This window comes from Aspergillus costaricaensis, assembly GCF_003184835.1.
Source record: "Aspergillus costaricaensis CBS 115574 unplaced genomic scaffold BO79scaffold_16, whole genome shotgun sequence".
Taxonomy (NCBI): domain Eukaryota; kingdom Fungi; phylum Ascomycota; class Eurotiomycetes; order Eurotiales; family Aspergillaceae; genus Aspergillus; species Aspergillus costaricensis.
The window spans coordinates 292,810-309,746 of NW_020291816.1; the positions used below are offsets into that span (position 1 = coordinate 292,810).

The window sequence follows — 16,937 nt, forward strand, 5'->3', positions numbered from 1 at the left end:
CGGCTAGTATGAGCGAGGCTTGGGGTCAATATTATAAATGCACAAGTCTCGAACAATGAGTTAGTGGTTGACTTTGGTGGCGTTCCTCGTGTCAGGTTGGTGGATCAAGATTGACCGCTTGGTATACTATTTTGAGGATGGACGATTGTGTCATTGCAAGGATTCGGTATGTTTATCTGATAGAATTACTGATATTGTGATCAACTGATTGCCGAGCCAAGGTATCTGGATGGTGATTGCGAGATAGGGCATGTACACAGCATGTATGGCTGCTGGGCGGCTGCATGTGAATACGGCCGGTGAGATTTTAGAGCGAGGTGATGTTACAGCTCACTTACTTTCATGCAGTCTGCATTTCAGGCAGACTGGGATCGATGTTCCGGAAACTATCCCCAGGGTCTGTGTTAGTAGACAGTACTTCGTAGAGATGTAGATTTTGTTCAAGAGCCGATTCAAAGACCAGTGCTTGGTAACTAAGTAGAAATTGGTTTAACGTACTGTACAGTTTCATCAGTCTAGTCCCACAGCGTGACAGCACATTGTCGACCCTGAAAGTCCAAGCTCCAAGCTTGCCAGACGATGAGACACGTTCCATGCCCAAATGTTCTGGAATACGACAATGGATCGCAGGCGCCACTAGCATTTGTGAGACGAGAAAGCTCCAAAGGCCGAAACGGCAGGGGATCGTGGTTAGGAGAGCCGCAAAGTTCCGCTGAGTCAGCAGAGAGGTTACAAGGCAAGCATGACTGTAAGTAATGCACCAATAGGCACTCTTCTCGCCATGTTTAATCCGCTGACTCAGAGGAAAAAGAGAGACAGAATTCCGTCGAGCGGAGTTTCGGCCGTTTGATAGCGCCGACCTGACAACAGTCAAGCCTGATTGGCCATAGAGATTGACAGGGAGCCACTCACGGCCCTGGATTCATCCGCAAGGCCCACTAAGATTGCACGAAAGAGGAAAAATCAGCGGAAGTGGCCCGCGCCACGATAGATTGGGAGAAAAAAAAAAAAAAGTAAACAGATTCTGCTTGCAGAAGCCACGGAACCGATCCCCCGTCCCCATCATGGCAGGCTGCGAACTATCTCTTACATTCCACTAGTCCAAACTAATCGCCTTTCCTTACGTACCTCTGTACCTGGACGGCCTGATGTATCGGAATCCTCCTGACTCAGCGGAGCTTTTCACACACCCGAAGTGCCCGGTGGATCTCGGAAATGGCCTGGATCCCGATTCCCTTCCCTGAAGTTTTTTGGAGGCCCCCACCGACTCCCCCAGCTGCCTGGTAGGAGTATATGAGCTTCTCGCTCCCCCAAAATGCCCCCGGTCGAAATGACCATCCTTACTCCCGATCGACAGGGTGACCCTTGACTTTCACAGCATCGTCAAGTCATCCTTCATTATACCCCACCATGGCGGAGGATCAGGAGAAAGTCTCCTACACCCTCGGGGTTCCCGAAGGCAAGGAAGATACCGACAGCACCGCTACCGTCCTCGATGAAGATCCCACCGTCACCCCTCGCAACCCCGGTGCCAGTCGTGCCGATGGCTGGGCCTTGATGTCCCAGGTCAAGCAGCAGAACGAGCGGGACATGCAATCCGGCTTCAAACGCAAGGAACTTGGTGTCACCTGGAAGGACCTTTCCGTCGAAGTCGTCAGCGCCGAGGCCGCCGTCAACGAGAATTTCCTGTCCCAGTTCAACATCCCTCAGCACATCAAGGAGTCCAAGAACAAGCCGCCGTTGCGTTCCATCCTCTCCAACAGCCATGGCTGTGTCAAACCCGGAGAGATGCTTTTGGTTTTGGGTCGGCCTGGCTCCGGTTGCACCACCCTTTTGAAGATGCTGTCCAATCGACGCCTCGGTTACAAGTCGATTGAAGGTGACGTTCACTATGGATCCTTGACATCGGATGAGGCAGCCCAGTACCGCGGCCAGATTGTCATGAACACCGAGGAGGAAATCTTCTTCCCCACCTTGACCGTGGGCCAGACTATGGATTTTGCGACTCGTCTCAAGATTCCCTTCAACCTGCCCAACGGCGTCGAGTCCCCCGAAGCCTATCGCCAGGAAGCCAAGAAATTCCTTCTCGAATCCATGGGCATCTCGCATACGAACGATACCAAAGTGGGCAATGAATACGTGCGTGGTGTCTCGGGTGGTGAGCGTAAGCGTGTCTCCATTATCGAGTGTCTTGCGACTCGTGGTTCCGTTTTCTGCTGGGATAACAGCACGCGTGGTTTGGATGCCAGCACGGCCCTCGAATGGACCAAGGCTGTTCGTGCCATGACGGATGTGTTGGGTCTGTCTTCCATTGTAACCCTTTACCAGGCCGGAAACGGTATCTACGACCTGTTCGACAAGGTGCTCGTGTTGGATGAAGGCAAGGAGATCTACTATGGCCCCATGACCCAGGCGCGTCCCTTCATGGAGGATCTGGGCTTTGCTTGCCGCGAGGGTTCCAACGTCGCCGACTACCTTACCGGTGTCACGGTCCCCACCGAACGCATTATCAGACCAGGCTACGAGAATCGCTTCCCTAGAAACGCGGACATGATTCTCGCTGAATACCAAAAGTCGCCTATTTATACGCAGATGATCTCCGAATACGACTACCCCGACACTGACCTGGCCCGCCAGCGCACTGCCGAATTCAAGGAATCCGTCGCCCAAGAGAAGAACAAGAAACTTTCCAAGACAAGTCCCTTGACGGTTGACTTCATCGACCAGGTCAAGACCTGCATTATCCGCCAGTATCAAATCATCTGGGGTGACAAAGCCACATTTTTCATCAAGCAGATCTCTACCTTGGTTCAGGCGTTGATTGCTGGTTCACTGTTCTACAATGCCCCTAATAACTCGGGTGGTTTGTTTGTCAAGTCCGGTGCTCTGTTCTTCTCCCTGCTCTATAACAGTCTTCTGGCCATGTCCGAAGTCACCGACTCATTCAGCGGTCGCCCGATTCTGGTCAAACACAAAGGCTTCGCGTACTACCACCCCGCCGCCTTTTGTATCGCTCAGATTACTGCCGACATTCCGGTTCTCTTGTTCCAAATCAGCGTGTTCTCCATCGTGGTTTACTTCATGGTTGGCCTCACCATGTCCGCCAGCGCGTTCTTTACCTACTGGATCCTTGTCTTCACTGCAACTATGGTAAGTCATCGCGTATACCCGCTTGTTGCCCGGAATTGTACTGACGTCTCGCTTAGGCCATGACAGCGCTGTTCCGCGCGGTCGGCGCGCTTTTCAGCACGTTCGATGGCGCCTCCAAGGTCTCTGGTTTCCTCATCTCGGCTCTGATCATGTACACCGGTTACATGATCAAGAAGCCCCAGATGCACCCTTGGTTCGGCTGGATTTACTGGATCAACCCCATGGCTTACGGTTTCGATGCGCTGCTCTCCAACGAATTCCACGGAAAGATCATTCCTTGTGTGGGAACCAACCTCATTCCCAGTGGAGAGGGCTACGGTGGAGACGGGCACCAATCATGCGCCGGTGTTGGTGGTGCCATCCCCGGAAGCACCTATGTCACTGGTGATCAATACCTGGCTTCCCTATCCTACAGCCATACCCATGTCTGGCGCAACTTCGGTATCCTCTGGGCTTGGTGGGCGCTCTTTGCTGCCGCCACCATCATCGCGACGTCCCGCTGGAAGTCTCCCGGTGAGAGCGGTTCCTCCCTTCTCATCCCGCGCGAAAGGGTCGATGCCCATCGCCAGGTTGCCCGCCCCGACGAGGAATCCCAGGTCGACGAGAAAGCCAAGAAGCCCCATGGTGACAATTGCCAGAGTGAAAGTGACCTTGACAAGCAGCTGGTTCGAAACACCTCTGTTTTCACCTGGAAGGATCTCACCTACACGGTCAAGACCCCTAGTGGCGATCGCGTGCTCCTCGACAAGGTATACGGATGGGTGAAGCCTGGCATGCTGGGTGCCCTGATGGGTTCCTCTGGTGCGGGTAAAACTACTCTCCTGGACGTGTTGGCTCAGCGTAAGACTGAAGGTACCATTCATGGCTCCGTCCTCGTTGACGGTCGTCCTCTGCCTGTTTCCTTCCAGCGCTCTGCCGGTTACTGTGAGCAACTTGATGTCCACGAGCCTTTTGCCACTGTCCGTGAGGCCTTGGAATTCTCCGCCCTGCTCCGCCAGCCTCGCCATGTGCCTGCTGAGGAGAAGCTCAAGTATGTTGATACCATCATTGAACTTCTTGAACTGCATGATATCGCCGATACCCTTATTGGTCGCGTCGGAAACGGACTGAGCGTTGAACAACGCAAGCGTGTCACTATCGGTGTCGAGTTGGTCTCGAAGCCCAGCATTCTCATCTTCCTGGACGAACCCACCTCCGGTCTTGATGGCCAGTCTGCTTACAACACTGTCCGTTTCCTGCGCAAGCTCGCCGACGTCGGCCAAGCTGTGCTCGTCACCATCCACCAGCCCTCTGCGCAACTCTTTGCTGAATTCGACACCCTACTCCTCCTCGCCAAGGGTGGAAAGATGGTCTACTTCGGTGACATTGGTGACAACGGCCAAACTGTCAAGGACTACTTTGCTCGCTACGGCGCCCCCTGTCCCGCAGAAACCAACCCGGCCGAGCATATGATCGACGTGGTCTCCGGCGCGCTCTCCCAAGGTCGCGACTGGCATCAAGTCTGGAAGGATTCTCCCGAGCACACCAACTCCCTCAAGGAACTCGACTCCATTGTTGACGACGCCGCCTCCAAGCCCCCTGGTACCGTCGACGACGGCAACGAATTCGCCATGCCCCTCTGGCAGCAAACCCTCATTGTGACCAAGCGCTCCTGCGTCGCAGTCTACCGTAACACCGACTACGTGAACAACAAGCTGGCCCTCCACGTCGGCTCGGCCCTCTTCAACGGCTTTTCCTTCTGGATGATTGGCAACCACGTCGGCGCTCTCCAACTCCGTCTCTTCACCATCTTCAACTTTATCTTCGTCGCCCCTGGTGTTATCAACCAACTGCAGCCCCTTTTCCTGGAACGCCGCGACATCTATGACGCTCGTGAAAAGAAATCTAAAATGTACTCCTGGATTGCCTTCGTGACTGGCCTTATCGTCTCCGAACTCCCCTACCTCTGCATCTGCGCCGTCCTCTACTTCGCCTGCTGGTACTACACCGTCGGCTTCCCCTCGGATAGCAACAAATCCGGCGCTGTCTTCTTCGTCATGCTGATGTACGAGTTCGTCTACACGGGTATCGGTCAATTCGTCTCCGCGTACGCCCCCAACGCCATCTTCGCCTCGCTCATCAACCCGGTCATCATCGGAACCCTTGCCTCTTTCTGCGGTGTCCTAGTCCCCTACACCCAGATTCAAGAATTCTGGCGCTACTGGATTTACTACCTCGACCCCTTCAACTACCTCATGGGCAGTCTCCTGGTCTTCACCACCTTCGACACACCCGTCCGCTGCAAGGAGTCCGAATTTGCCATCTTCGATCCTCCCAACGGCTCGACGTGCGCCCAGTACCTCCAGGATTACATGATGGGCGCCGGCGCGCGCATGAACCTCATCAACCCGGACGCCACGGCTGACTGCCACGTCTGCGAGTACACGCGCGGAAGCGATTACCTGTATACCATCAACCTGAAGGATTACTACTACGGGTGGAGAGATGCTGCGATCGTCGCTTTGTTCGCGATTAGCTCATATGCCTTGGTGTATGTGCTGATGAAGTTGAGGACCAAGGCGTCGAAGCATGCTGAGTAGAGAGTTTTTTTCTCGCCTCGCTTTCCCCTATTGGCATTCGGTCAGTCCAAGGATGGCTGGCCGACTATTATAGACGTACATATGCATACATACCCCTTTGCTTACTTACATTACCCCCTCTGTCTTGCATATAGACCGATACACCATTTCTTCTATTCTTCTCTCCACTTATCTTTACTTTTCTTTCTACCGATCTTTTTGATTGTCTGTTAATCTGGGCAGCGTCTGTGTCAAGCATTTACACATTTGCACCCCTTTTCTTTCTACTTCATTTCGTTCTGAGAATCAGACTACCCCCACCTCTGTCCTGCACGCATTGTGGAGTTGATCTGTTCTATCCTTTTCACTAAAATATTGACTTTGATCTTGATCTTGATTTTTGATTTTGCTCGATAGATGAATACGTGTCGATGTGTAATGCTGCATGTGGATGGATGGTTATTGTTTAATATTAGATGGAATGGCTGTTAGCTAGCTAGATCATGGAAATTTATTTTATAAAAGTCTGAAAACGAGTCAGTGTTTAGTATTATTACATCCAATTTTCCCGTAAATCCCACGGCATAGTTCTAAAGTAATAAGCTAATGATAGTGAATGAATGCTTCAGAGTCGCCCAAAAAAATACTCAATGTATAGATTACCTTCTTGGACACACTCTCGAATGTGAATACCCAGGCAGACGTCAGCATCACAGAGCTTGCTATATTCATAGGCCTTTTGTATGAGATTCTTAATACGCCGGTCTCGTTTCTGTCGCATCATCTTCTTGGGTGAGGTGGGGGACTTAGATGACTTCTGCTTGTTTGATTCCGTTGACATTATACAAAGTTTCTAGATAACAACTTGGTATTTGCCCGAGCGCTGCCCTTATCAGCGCTTTCTGCCTGGCGAGTCTGCCTTGTAAGTTAACTAGCAGGGGTCTGTAACATGAGGGTCACCGGCGGCTCGTTGTCCCGGCGGTTCCGTTGGCCAACTACATTATACCAACTGTCTAACCCCCACCATAGCCTCCTGTCCCGTAGCTGACTTGCGCCTCGAGTCCGTTCCAATGCTGTGCAGGGGCGGGGCCCCAAATGCACCTGTCATAACATTGCAAATGTGACGTGTCAATATCGGAGTGGACCGAAAAAGCGGTTCATCTCGACGAGGGGATATAATTGTTGACTGTCCCGCACATGTTACTGAAGCATTTTCTTTTCAGCTATTCCCACCACCCTCGATGAACTTCAATATAACTTATACACACCGAGACAAATATACGCAGCATGTGCTTTTATAATCAAAAAAAATTCACATGCGGAGATTGGTCGTGGTCCTCATTCGCGCACAGGTGTAACTATGAGTGGCGCACTGGAGAAACTTGCGGCATGCGATTAGTGAACATGACAGAATTCGAGCCTACACAATGCCGGCTGTGCGAAAAGATTGATACTAAATATCGGCGGCGATCAGCAGAGATGGATCGATTGAACCGTTGGAAGTTGCAAGGCAGCACACTTGTTGGCCACATTGACCGGTCTCAGAAATTAATACAGGCTCTTGACAGGGAGATCTACCAGTTGCAGAGAGAAAGGGAGGACAGAAGAAGATCTTTATCGGGCAGTACTGATGGATCCACGCCTAAGTACCCTGAAGAGATCCCTGTTAGCAACGACCAGGACAGGAAAAAATTGTTATCGGGCAATGTTGAAGGATCCACTTCTAAAAATCCGGAAGAACTTCCTGTTAATAATCATGTGAGCTCTTTCTGTTGTGAGACCGAAATCACAGAAATGCTCCGAATGAGATCAGACATACGGAGAGCTTTGACAGAAGCATTGGTTCTGACAGCAAAACATGAATTTGTGGAAGCAGCAAGATGCGAGGAGTATATGCGAAAGGCATATGGGAAAGTAGGGGCTAAATTGCTCCAACATATTATTATTGCGCTTGAGAACGGTACAGGGCATTCAGGTGTGTCGTATTTGATAACCCGTGCGCCGTGCGCTATATAATTTAACAATAATTAGGGTGTAGTGATATGGACGTCGAGCTAGGGGAAAAGAAAATAACTGTCATCAGTCACAAAGCATTACCTAACGTCTCGAGTGCTCTACTCTGGCTCTGTCTTGCTATAAGGCAGCCGCAGGCAGCAACATTATCGATTTCGACCGCAAATGTGAAGTATGAGTGCCAGGGCAAAGCTACTCTGGAGGCACTCACGGAGTTCAAGCCGCACAGCAATCAAGCGGATTGTTGGCAAAATCTATTTGACTCAGCAATTATCGCCGTTGAGCCATCCACATCAAAATCTTCAATCTATTGGCTGCATCTAGATTTTGAAGACCTGCTGCAGATTTCTGCTGTAGAATATGCAGTAAATGTTGGATCTGGTCTTATTCTCATGGGATACTCCTCTGCCTTGATACCAATGGGGGCATGTGACAGCCAAACTATGACGTGGCATGTTGAGATATGTCCCCACGCCTCGCAATTTAAGGTTTCAGAAGTTCAGGCCCTAAAATCGGCTTGGCTAAAAACGCTAGATATCGAACAGCTTAAATTAAAACGCGCGAGAGTTGGATGGGTCTCTGGAACAGCAGTTCTTCTTGGCACTGAGAAGCTGCCGCCGACAGTCAGGTGGTCTAAGGCGAAACAGAAGCCTGTGAGGTGGAGCTGGAAGGGAGCCAATCTTCAAGCAGTTGTTAGCTCTACTTCTCCTCTACAACTCGGACTTCAAGGAGCAGTAAGTTTTGAGCGACTCTCATGCACTGTCCGGCTCAGCCCTTCGGGTAACTATCTCAGACTCCTCAATAGCAGTGTCGGAGAAGCCGTCATAATATATGACACAGAAGAGCGTCGTGCCTGGTTGGTCTCGCTGCTAAGTGTACTTCACCACATGGTACTAGTCTATTGCCGAGACAGTTCTGGCTTTCTCAAGTCACGGGAGCTACCATTTGCAGAACCACAACCTGATGGTGGACAAGCGTCTTGGACGACCCTGCGAGGAAGTGGAGATGTCCTCATCCAGCAGGAAGGAACGGACAAATTGACCCTTCGTGACCTTGTGATGGGTTTCTCAATCAACTTCGCGAAAACAACGGTACAGAGGCCTCGTTTGAGAGAGATTTACGGCTATGAATTTATGGATATCGTTCACAACTCGCCAACAGCGGACCTAAAAACCATCAACATTGAGAGAACCGGCCTCTCCTGGATACCGCTATTGCAGAGCATTCCCTGCCTATTTAGCTCACGTCTTGGAGATGCAATTGTTGGATCGAAAGCCTTGACTGAAAACACGCATTGCAACAAACTGGTTCCTGGCCAGGATCTCATGGCTGCATCCATCCACTGCATTAACAACATATCTCAACGCCAGGGTGGCTCTGATACTGGACCCTATCGCCTTCTTCCCGGAGGATACATATGGAAGATAAAAGGACGGCCATTCCTAGACTGTGAGAGACTTGATGAAAAGTGCACTTGCTGGGAGAATAGGTCCTTCCTACAGCATATTTCCAAGCAAGGTCAATTGCTCAACGGGGAATGTCCGACAGCTGAGGTCTGCACGGATGGAGCTGTGGTATTCGGCAAAATCTCAAAATCCATTATCGGAAGCGTTGTTGAGTCTTTATGCGGCAGGGTGGAGAACGCATCGTGCAGTTCTCAACCTGCCAGTTCCTCGAGTTAGGAAGATAAGGAAGAGGCTGCGCTTCTTCATGAAACGCATTCCAGAACATCATATCAACAGTTCCCCATCTCCTGATCAACTCGATCGAAACTAGAAGTGGGCTTGAATACAGCAGAGCTTATTTATATTGGAAATATAGTGAGGCTATTTCAAGAATATATAAAAATTTTCATGACTCCGGAAAGAAAGGCTTAAACTATATCTCTTCAAATTATGATTATAAGAATCGGCATGGATGGGACTTAAATATGAAATATAATATTAGATCTTTCAAGTGCCATTCTTGGTACTTATATTAGAGTTTTCTATTGTTATGATCCTTGCATCAAATAATCCAGTACATACAACCACAGTGTGATAGGATCTACTTGTCAGGCTAGAAAGCCTGTTGACTACGTAAGAAATAAACCGCGGAATACTCCAGATTTTAATGATAATTACAAAGATATTATATATCTATGTAATAGACTGATCCCTGAGGAACCAGTAGTCTAACAACCAGTAATTATTATCTTATAACTCGCATAACCACTGTAATACATTATCCCGACAGTTCTTACTACAATAGCCCGGTTATTATATTATAAATAACAAGCAGCTGCCGCGCTTCGCGCGGCACTCCTTGGCTACATTCTTAGACTACATATGCATGACTAATCCTTGAGACTATGCCCGGTCAGCAAGGTTAATATAATGTCAAAACAACAATGCTATTCGAATCTTCTGAGCTACTGCGAGGGATATCTGAAGTCAAATTCTCACCGGTGTTTATAGAGTCATTATCTAATGAATATACAGACTCAGTATCTATACTGCGTCAGCCCACAAAAATAAATTCGCCAGTTGACGATACAACGTAGCAAAATATTAGATATAGTATTAATGAGAAACTGTACGGAAACCACATATCTAATATTACATATTTAACGCCACACATTTAATACCACACATTTAATGCCACACATTTAACGCCGCATGCGGAAGAAACAAATAATAAATAAGAGGGAAGACACGTGCGCACTTGCGGATAGCTGCAGAATTAAGCAATGTCGCTCGATTTATATTATTTATTATTATTTATACTCTCCTTGCTGAGCCAAACTGTCCGGATCAGTTATTTAAGATAACTTCATGGTTATTATAATTTAAAAAAGACAGCGAACTACTATCAAATGATAGAATAATCCAGAAAATGATTATATAGGCCTGTTGTTTATTTTATCAAAGTCGACTTCTCCCACAACCTTACCCGCCAGGTTCCAACATGACCTAATACCCGATAGAATCTCCCATGGACACGGCACTTTTGGGGGTTCTTCCAGAATCCAACTGCCCATGGTGAGCATACAGATCATATAGCATTTCGACTCTGATATATTCAACTAGTACTAACTTAAGAGTAAGTAACTAGTAGTATATAGTTGATGGCGGATGTAGTACTATTCATTCATCACGACCTTATTCCTCAACCATCATCATCATCATCATCGTCCAGAGTCTTTTCATGCATTGCATCCCCGGGATCACAAAACCCCATGCCAATGACAGGCAATATTGACAGGTTAATCTTAGCGGTGGGGATGATGAATGAATTGAATGGAATGGCAGAGGCAGAAACTGATTCCGGGTGGTTGCGGGAGGAATCCATCAGTGGCGGGGACAGCAGTTATAGTCATAGCATAGCGGGCCGAGTGAAAACCAGCATCAGACATTGCGCTGCGCAGATATACATACGCGATGTTGCAAGAAGTACTGATAGCCGTGCTTGGATTGCATGCTTGTGTATGTACTACGTGGGAATCATCCGAGCCGGTACAGGGGATGGGATGTTGGAGTGGCTTGCTTGAACTCAATGAAGGCATTGACTGCGTCATTGCGGGGAGCTTATTCTACAATGATCAGGCAATCGCGGATGTTAGGAAGGTGATAAGTTTCTGATTACTGCTGCTGCTGCTGCTATGGAGGCAAGGGTTCTCTTGTCCTCCGGGATATCGTGCCGGCTCTTGTTATGTACTACCCACGCTGACTAGGGGGAATCGCATGATTGGTACATCGCAATGGAGTACTTGAACAAGGAGTCCTGCACTCCCCTAATCTTTAGGGTCGGGATGTTGGTATACCCTTCCATGTCGCCTTCTACGAAGTGAAATGTCGCTGTATTATCGCGCCGCAGCTCAGCCATCAGTCCACGGGGGTGGGAGCAACCAGAATACCACATAGCCAATGGAACTTGTAGGATCTACCGGCAGCGTTGCCAGTCAATCCCATCGGTGACGATTGCAGAAAGAAGAGCTCTCACCTTGACATGGGTGCCCCAGCCATAAAGACAGAGCAGTTTCAGAAGCATGAGTCTGAGACGACTGGGGAATGGAGACTGCAGGCTACAATCATGGCGAGACAGTTCTACTCGGCCGTGGTTGATGAAACTTTATCAAACATGGGCCATCTGAAGCATTGGTGATGGTTAAGCCCGGTCCGGGAGATTCTCTGCAGTGACCGTCTCTATTAGTGTCGCCGGATCCGAGGCCGAGACACTGCTTGGATGCCTTCCATAAGCGATGCAGTCGTGGACGATGCACCGATCTATCTCACGGGCGGTGCATTGGAAGTGGCCGTGCAAGCGATCCCCGGTGGATACACAGCAGATAGTAAGTGTAGTACGAATGGGTCCGATCTATATCTATCTATCTATGTATGATCGAGATGACCACTAGTTAGGAGATCAAGGCCGAGAAGCGAGCCATGCGCCATCTGGTGTACGTGTTACACCAGATGGCGAGATGGGACGAAGCACGGGATCCAAGTATAGCAGCAAGCAGCAAGTGACCGGGAGATAAAACAGTCTGGAGCAGCGATGATGTTGCAATCGGGACCATCCATCCATTCATTTTCCCCCTGACCCGACTCCACCGAGAGTCTGGAAACCTCGACCATTTCACCCTTGGGCCATCATGATTGGCGAGTTGCCACCACCACCACGCCATGTCCCCACCCCACAGACGCTGACTGGTTGGTAGTGAATGGGGCCCAAACCAATGGCGGACCGGATAAAGTAAAAAAGAAAAATGGTTTGCAAATGGTGAAAACTTTCCTTTTGGTCGGCCCGGCGGGACTCGAAGGCAATTGGGTGGCCAGCCAGGTTTTTTTCTTTTCTTTTCTCCTCTTCAGGTACCACAATTCATTATTCATTTGAACAATCCCTCAGTTGCAGTGGTCTATGGCTGTCACATAGATAGAATGTGATTGACTTGACCTGACTTCTCTGCAAGGGAGAGAAAGACAGATGACGATGACCAGCAGGTTGAATCCTGTATCAAGTCTGGAAGAAGAAGAAGGGATAAGGAATAGTTCTGCAACATTGGCCGGTGAGCTGTCAGTTGGGTTTCATCGTGCAGTGCTGATCCTGCATTCAATTTCTCCGGCATCCATCCAGCCCGGGCTTGTCTTGTCTTGTCTTGTCTGTGTCTGGGATCGCCAATCACCCCCATGTGCCATGAAGTCATGCTTCCCGAGTCGTCCACACCTTCCATCATGTCCTTGTTCCGGTTTTCTGCTTAAAACCACCATCCCGACGGGTCCCCCTTCTTTTCCTCCCACACAGTAGTATTGTTCCTTTGTTTCAATCCCGACTGTGGATGTCTGCCGTGGACTTAGTCTGGTTTATCTCCGACTGCACATCCATTCCTCTCTTCCCTAAGTACTTACTATTTCCGCAGCTGGTGCTGTTGGTCTAGACTGAGACTTATTTTTGGTTCGGCACCCCTCTCCCCGTGGACTTGACTTGACTTTGCCTGTATTCCACACGCCGTTGGGGAATTCCCACACGTTGCTCTCTCCACCCACACTCCCACGCTTGACTACTATTATCCACCTTCTTCTTTTTCTTTTTCTTTTTCTTTTTTCTTCCCGTCGCGCCTTTTACCTCCTGCCATTTCGAGTAATTCTCCAGTTCCCTCCTACTGGGAAGAGTAATTCCCATTCTCCATATCTATCATTTGACACTTGCACTATTATTCATCGCTTTCTCCCGTCTTCCTCTCTCATTCGCTGAAGTGCTTTATATTGCCGACCCTCTCCGAATTTATTGCCCTTCATTTTTTCTTTCTTTGTTCCCGTCCTCCCCAGCTATTAGTATTTCTCGCGCATTCCTCACTTACCATCTTCCCCCCCCTTACTTTCTTCACTCCACACCTTTCTTGGCTTGACATATTCCTGATTGTCCGCGCAGCTGGCTGCTCGGACTGTTCCAATGTCGGAGACACCACGCCATGACGATGCCTCCTATGAACTCCTAGGCCGCCAGAACAGCTGGGACGCAAATGACGGCAACGACGAAACCCTCGTTCCGCGCAATTCGGGCGAGCCATCCGCCCCCTCCCATCCCGAAGGCGAACCCCCAGCTGCAACAACAGAAGAGGGTGGCTCCAATGAAACCACCAGACCCGCGCGTGTTCGATTTCGCTCCGTCAGTAACAACAATGAGACGGTGCCCGAACGCCCGCCCATGCCGCGCGGGGATTCCGAATACTCCCTGCGCTCAGTGCATTCCTTCGTCCCCACGACCGCTCAATCGACCGATCTGGCCGACTATTTCGAACGCGACTACGCGCAGGAACATGATTCGGTGGAGAGAGAAGGCAACGAAGCAGATAAACGCTCCTCGCCCACCGCCAATGAATCTCGAGACACCTCCCTCGACAAAGATGAGTCGCAACAACCCGTCTCCGCCAAGGACCGCTGGAGGAACGCCAGCAAATTGCTTCGCCAGAAGACCGTGCTCTTGGGTGAACGCCTCGGTCGACCGCTGGATGATGTAGGTGACTTGGGTGCCGCCATGTTGCCCGATGATCTGGAGGGCGGCTATCCTCCCCGCCGCAGGGGCGATGAGAAGGAGCCTCTTGATCCCCATGGCCGTAATGACGAGCCGCCTCCCCCGCCGAGTGCCGAAGCCCATCGCCTGGTTCGCAGCATGACCCAACATAACATGCATCAACGCCGGAAGCCCAAGTCGGCCTATGCCAAGTCGGGACAGGAGACGCCCGACGGACTGGGTCGTCCGGACTCGTGGTACGGAGCTGGCACTCCGGGTGGTCGCGGCGGTGGTGGTATCCTCTCGCAGCTGCTCAAATTACACGCCCAGCAGCAGGCCAACCGGGACAATATGTCCATGACCGACTCCTCCGACAACGAGTCCGTGGCATCCTCCGGCACCGCAACGCCCCGGAGAGACTTTTCCGCGGGCACTTTCTCCTCCGGAACGGCTACCCCCAAGAAAGAGAAGGTCAAGTGGTACAAGAAGTCGAGTCATCAGTCCACCGCTTCCCTGGTGGAGGCGTCGATGAACCTCAGCCGGGCGAGTTTGCCTGCCTCCGCAGACACTCTGGTGAACATTCCCAACAAGAAGAAGGGCAAGAAGAAGCGCAAGACCCGCCTCGAGGACGAGATCCGCGTGACGGTGCACATTGCCGAGATTCTGGCCCGCCAACGATACATCATGCAGCTCTGCCGGGCGCTCATGCGCTATGGTGCGCCCACTCACCGTCTCGAGGAGTACATGCAGATGACGGCTCGTGTTCTGGAGGTCGAAGGGCAGTTCTTGTACCTACCCGGATGCATGATCATGTCTTTTGACGATCCGGCTACGCGTACGGCCGAGGTCAAGCTGGTCCGTGTGGTGCAGGGAGTCGATCTGGGTCGGTTGGCGGAAACGCACAATGTCTACAAGAACGTCGTTCACGACATGATCGGGGTGGAAGAGGCCATTCAGGAGCTTGATCTGATCATGAAGCGGCCTCCACGGTTCAACAAGTGGATCCTGGTGGTCACCTACGGATTGGCGAGTGTTGCCGTCGGCCCCTTTGCCTTTGACGCCCGCCCCATCGATATGCCTATTATCTTTTTCCTCGGGTGCTTGGTCGGCTTCATGCAACACGTGCTGGCGCCCCGGTCGGTGCTGTACTCCAACGTGTTTGAAGTCACGGCAGCCATCTTGACGTCGTTCCTTGCGCGAGCCTTTGGTTCCATTTATGCTACCATCGATGGGACGCACGAGCGTCTGTTCTGTTTCTCCGCCTTGGCTCAGTCCTCGATCGCTTTGATCCTACCGGGTTTCATGGTCCTGTGCAGCAGTCTGGAACTGCAGTCGCATCAAATGATTGCCGGTTCAATCCGCATGGTCTATTCCATTATCTACTCCATGTTCCTCGGTTATGGCATCACGGTCGGCACTACCATCTATGGGCTGATTGACGGCAACGCGGCCTCGTCCACAACCTGTAAAAACGAGGACGTCTGGGGAAGCAAGTACATTCAGCATTTCATCTTCGTTCCGATCTACGTGATTTTCTTGGCCATCATCAATCAGGGCAAGTGGAAGCAAGTGCCTGTGATGATCGTCATTGCCGTCTGCGGCTACGTGACCAACTACTTCAGCACCCTCAAGCTGGGCTCCAACTCCGAGGTGGCCAACACGGTCGGAGCATTCACCATCGGTCTTTTGGGTAATTTGTACAGTCGGCTGTGGCACGGACACGCCGCCACAGCCATTCTTCCGGGTATTTTCGTGCTGGTGCCGTCTGGCTTGGCATCCAGTGGTTCCTTGCTGGCCGGTATCCAGTATGCCGACGAGGTGCGCGACAACCTGCGATCGGGAAACACGACGGCGACCGACAGCACCTCAGACTCGTCGATTGCCAGTCTGGGTTTCGGTATGATTCAGGTCGCCATTGGCATTACGGTGGGATTGTTCGTGTCTGCCTTGATCGTCTATCCCTTCGGCAAGCGTCGCAGTGGTCTGTTCAGTTTCTAGATTTGACATTTGATAATTACATATACACCGAGCGAATTTGGATTTATATTGTGTTACGATGCGTTGAATCATGTATTTCGGGATCTTGTGTTGCATTTGAGCCGGCTTTGCATATGATTGATTGATTGATTGATTGATTGATTGATTCATTTATTTACTACTCTCTATCTCTACTTTTTTTTTTTTTTTTTTAATTTCGGGTCATTGCAGGGCAATGTCTAGCCTTGATACCTTGGTTTGGTTTGCTGGATAGATAAAATAGCTTGGATATAATTTATGATGTCTGATTCTTCCTAAAGATGAGATTATGGATCGTAAACTAGCGTGAGGTGTCTCAGACCGACTTCAATAAAATTAACTCTGGCATCTTCCCAGCGCATGAAACATTGAATGTCCAATCGGCATGTATGAGACTATTCCATGCTTCAAAGTCCGTCTTAACAGAGAATAGCCATTGGTCTGTATCAACTTGGACTTTGGTTGTGCTATGGTGATGACAATGGTAGAGTATTCAGAAACCCTTGTAAGCAACAGAAATGTAATAATGTATTCGACATCAATGTCTCAATACCACAGCCAGCCAGCAGTACCCACCCATTGAGATAAATAAATCTTGAGACGGACAATGAGACCAGTCCACCTCGTCAGCAATGATCATACCCCTGCTGCATCTCGATACAACGTTCATTGGATGTAATCTTCCAAGACCATGTCAGACAGGTCAGT

The 16,937-nt window shown here is 50.2% G+C and overlaps 4 protein-coding genes across 4 annotated transcripts; all 4 read left to right on the forward strand.

Moving 5' to 3' along the window:
- Nucleotides 1–1,351: 1,351 nt before the first annotated feature.
- BO79DRAFT_195096 (putative ABC multidrug transporter) lies at nucleotides 1,352–5,822 on the forward strand. Its single transcript, XM_025681108.1, has 2 exons — nucleotides 1,352–3,150; nucleotides 3,207–5,822. The coding sequence occupies exons 1-2, from the start codon at nucleotides 1,411–1,413 to the stop codon at nucleotides 5,727–5,729; spliced, it is 4,263 nt and encodes a 1,420-aa protein (XP_025539400.1). The 5' UTR covers nucleotides 1,352–1,410; the 3' UTR covers nucleotides 5,730–5,822.
- A 1,173-nt stretch (nucleotides 5,823–6,995) lies between these two features.
- On the forward strand, nucleotides 6,996–7,328 carry BO79DRAFT_102707 (uncharacterized protein; the record flags this gene model as incomplete). Its single annotated transcript, XM_025677879.1, has 1 exon — nucleotides 6,996–7,328. A coding segment is annotated over one exon (333 nt), but the record flags the coding sequence as incomplete, so codon positions are not given.
- Nucleotides 7,329–7,511: 183 nt separating this feature from the next.
- On the forward strand, nucleotides 7,512–9,403 carry BO79DRAFT_195098 (uncharacterized protein; the record flags this gene model as incomplete). Its single annotated transcript, XM_025681109.1, has 2 exons — nucleotides 7,512–7,690; nucleotides 7,747–9,403. The coding sequence occupies 2 exons, from the start codon at nucleotides 7,512–7,514 to the stop codon at nucleotides 9,401–9,403; spliced, it is 1,836 nt and encodes a 611-aa protein (XP_025539402.1).
- A 4,114-nt stretch (nucleotides 9,404–13,517) lies between these two features.
- BO79DRAFT_16918 (threonine/serine exporter family protein) lies at nucleotides 13,518–16,505 on the forward strand. Its single transcript, XM_025679467.1, has one exon. The coding sequence runs from the start codon at nucleotides 13,653–13,655 to the stop codon at nucleotides 16,209–16,211; it is 2,559 nt and encodes an 852-aa protein (XP_025539403.1). The 5' UTR covers nucleotides 13,518–13,652; the 3' UTR covers nucleotides 16,212–16,505.
- Nucleotides 16,506–16,937: the final 432 nt, after the last annotated feature.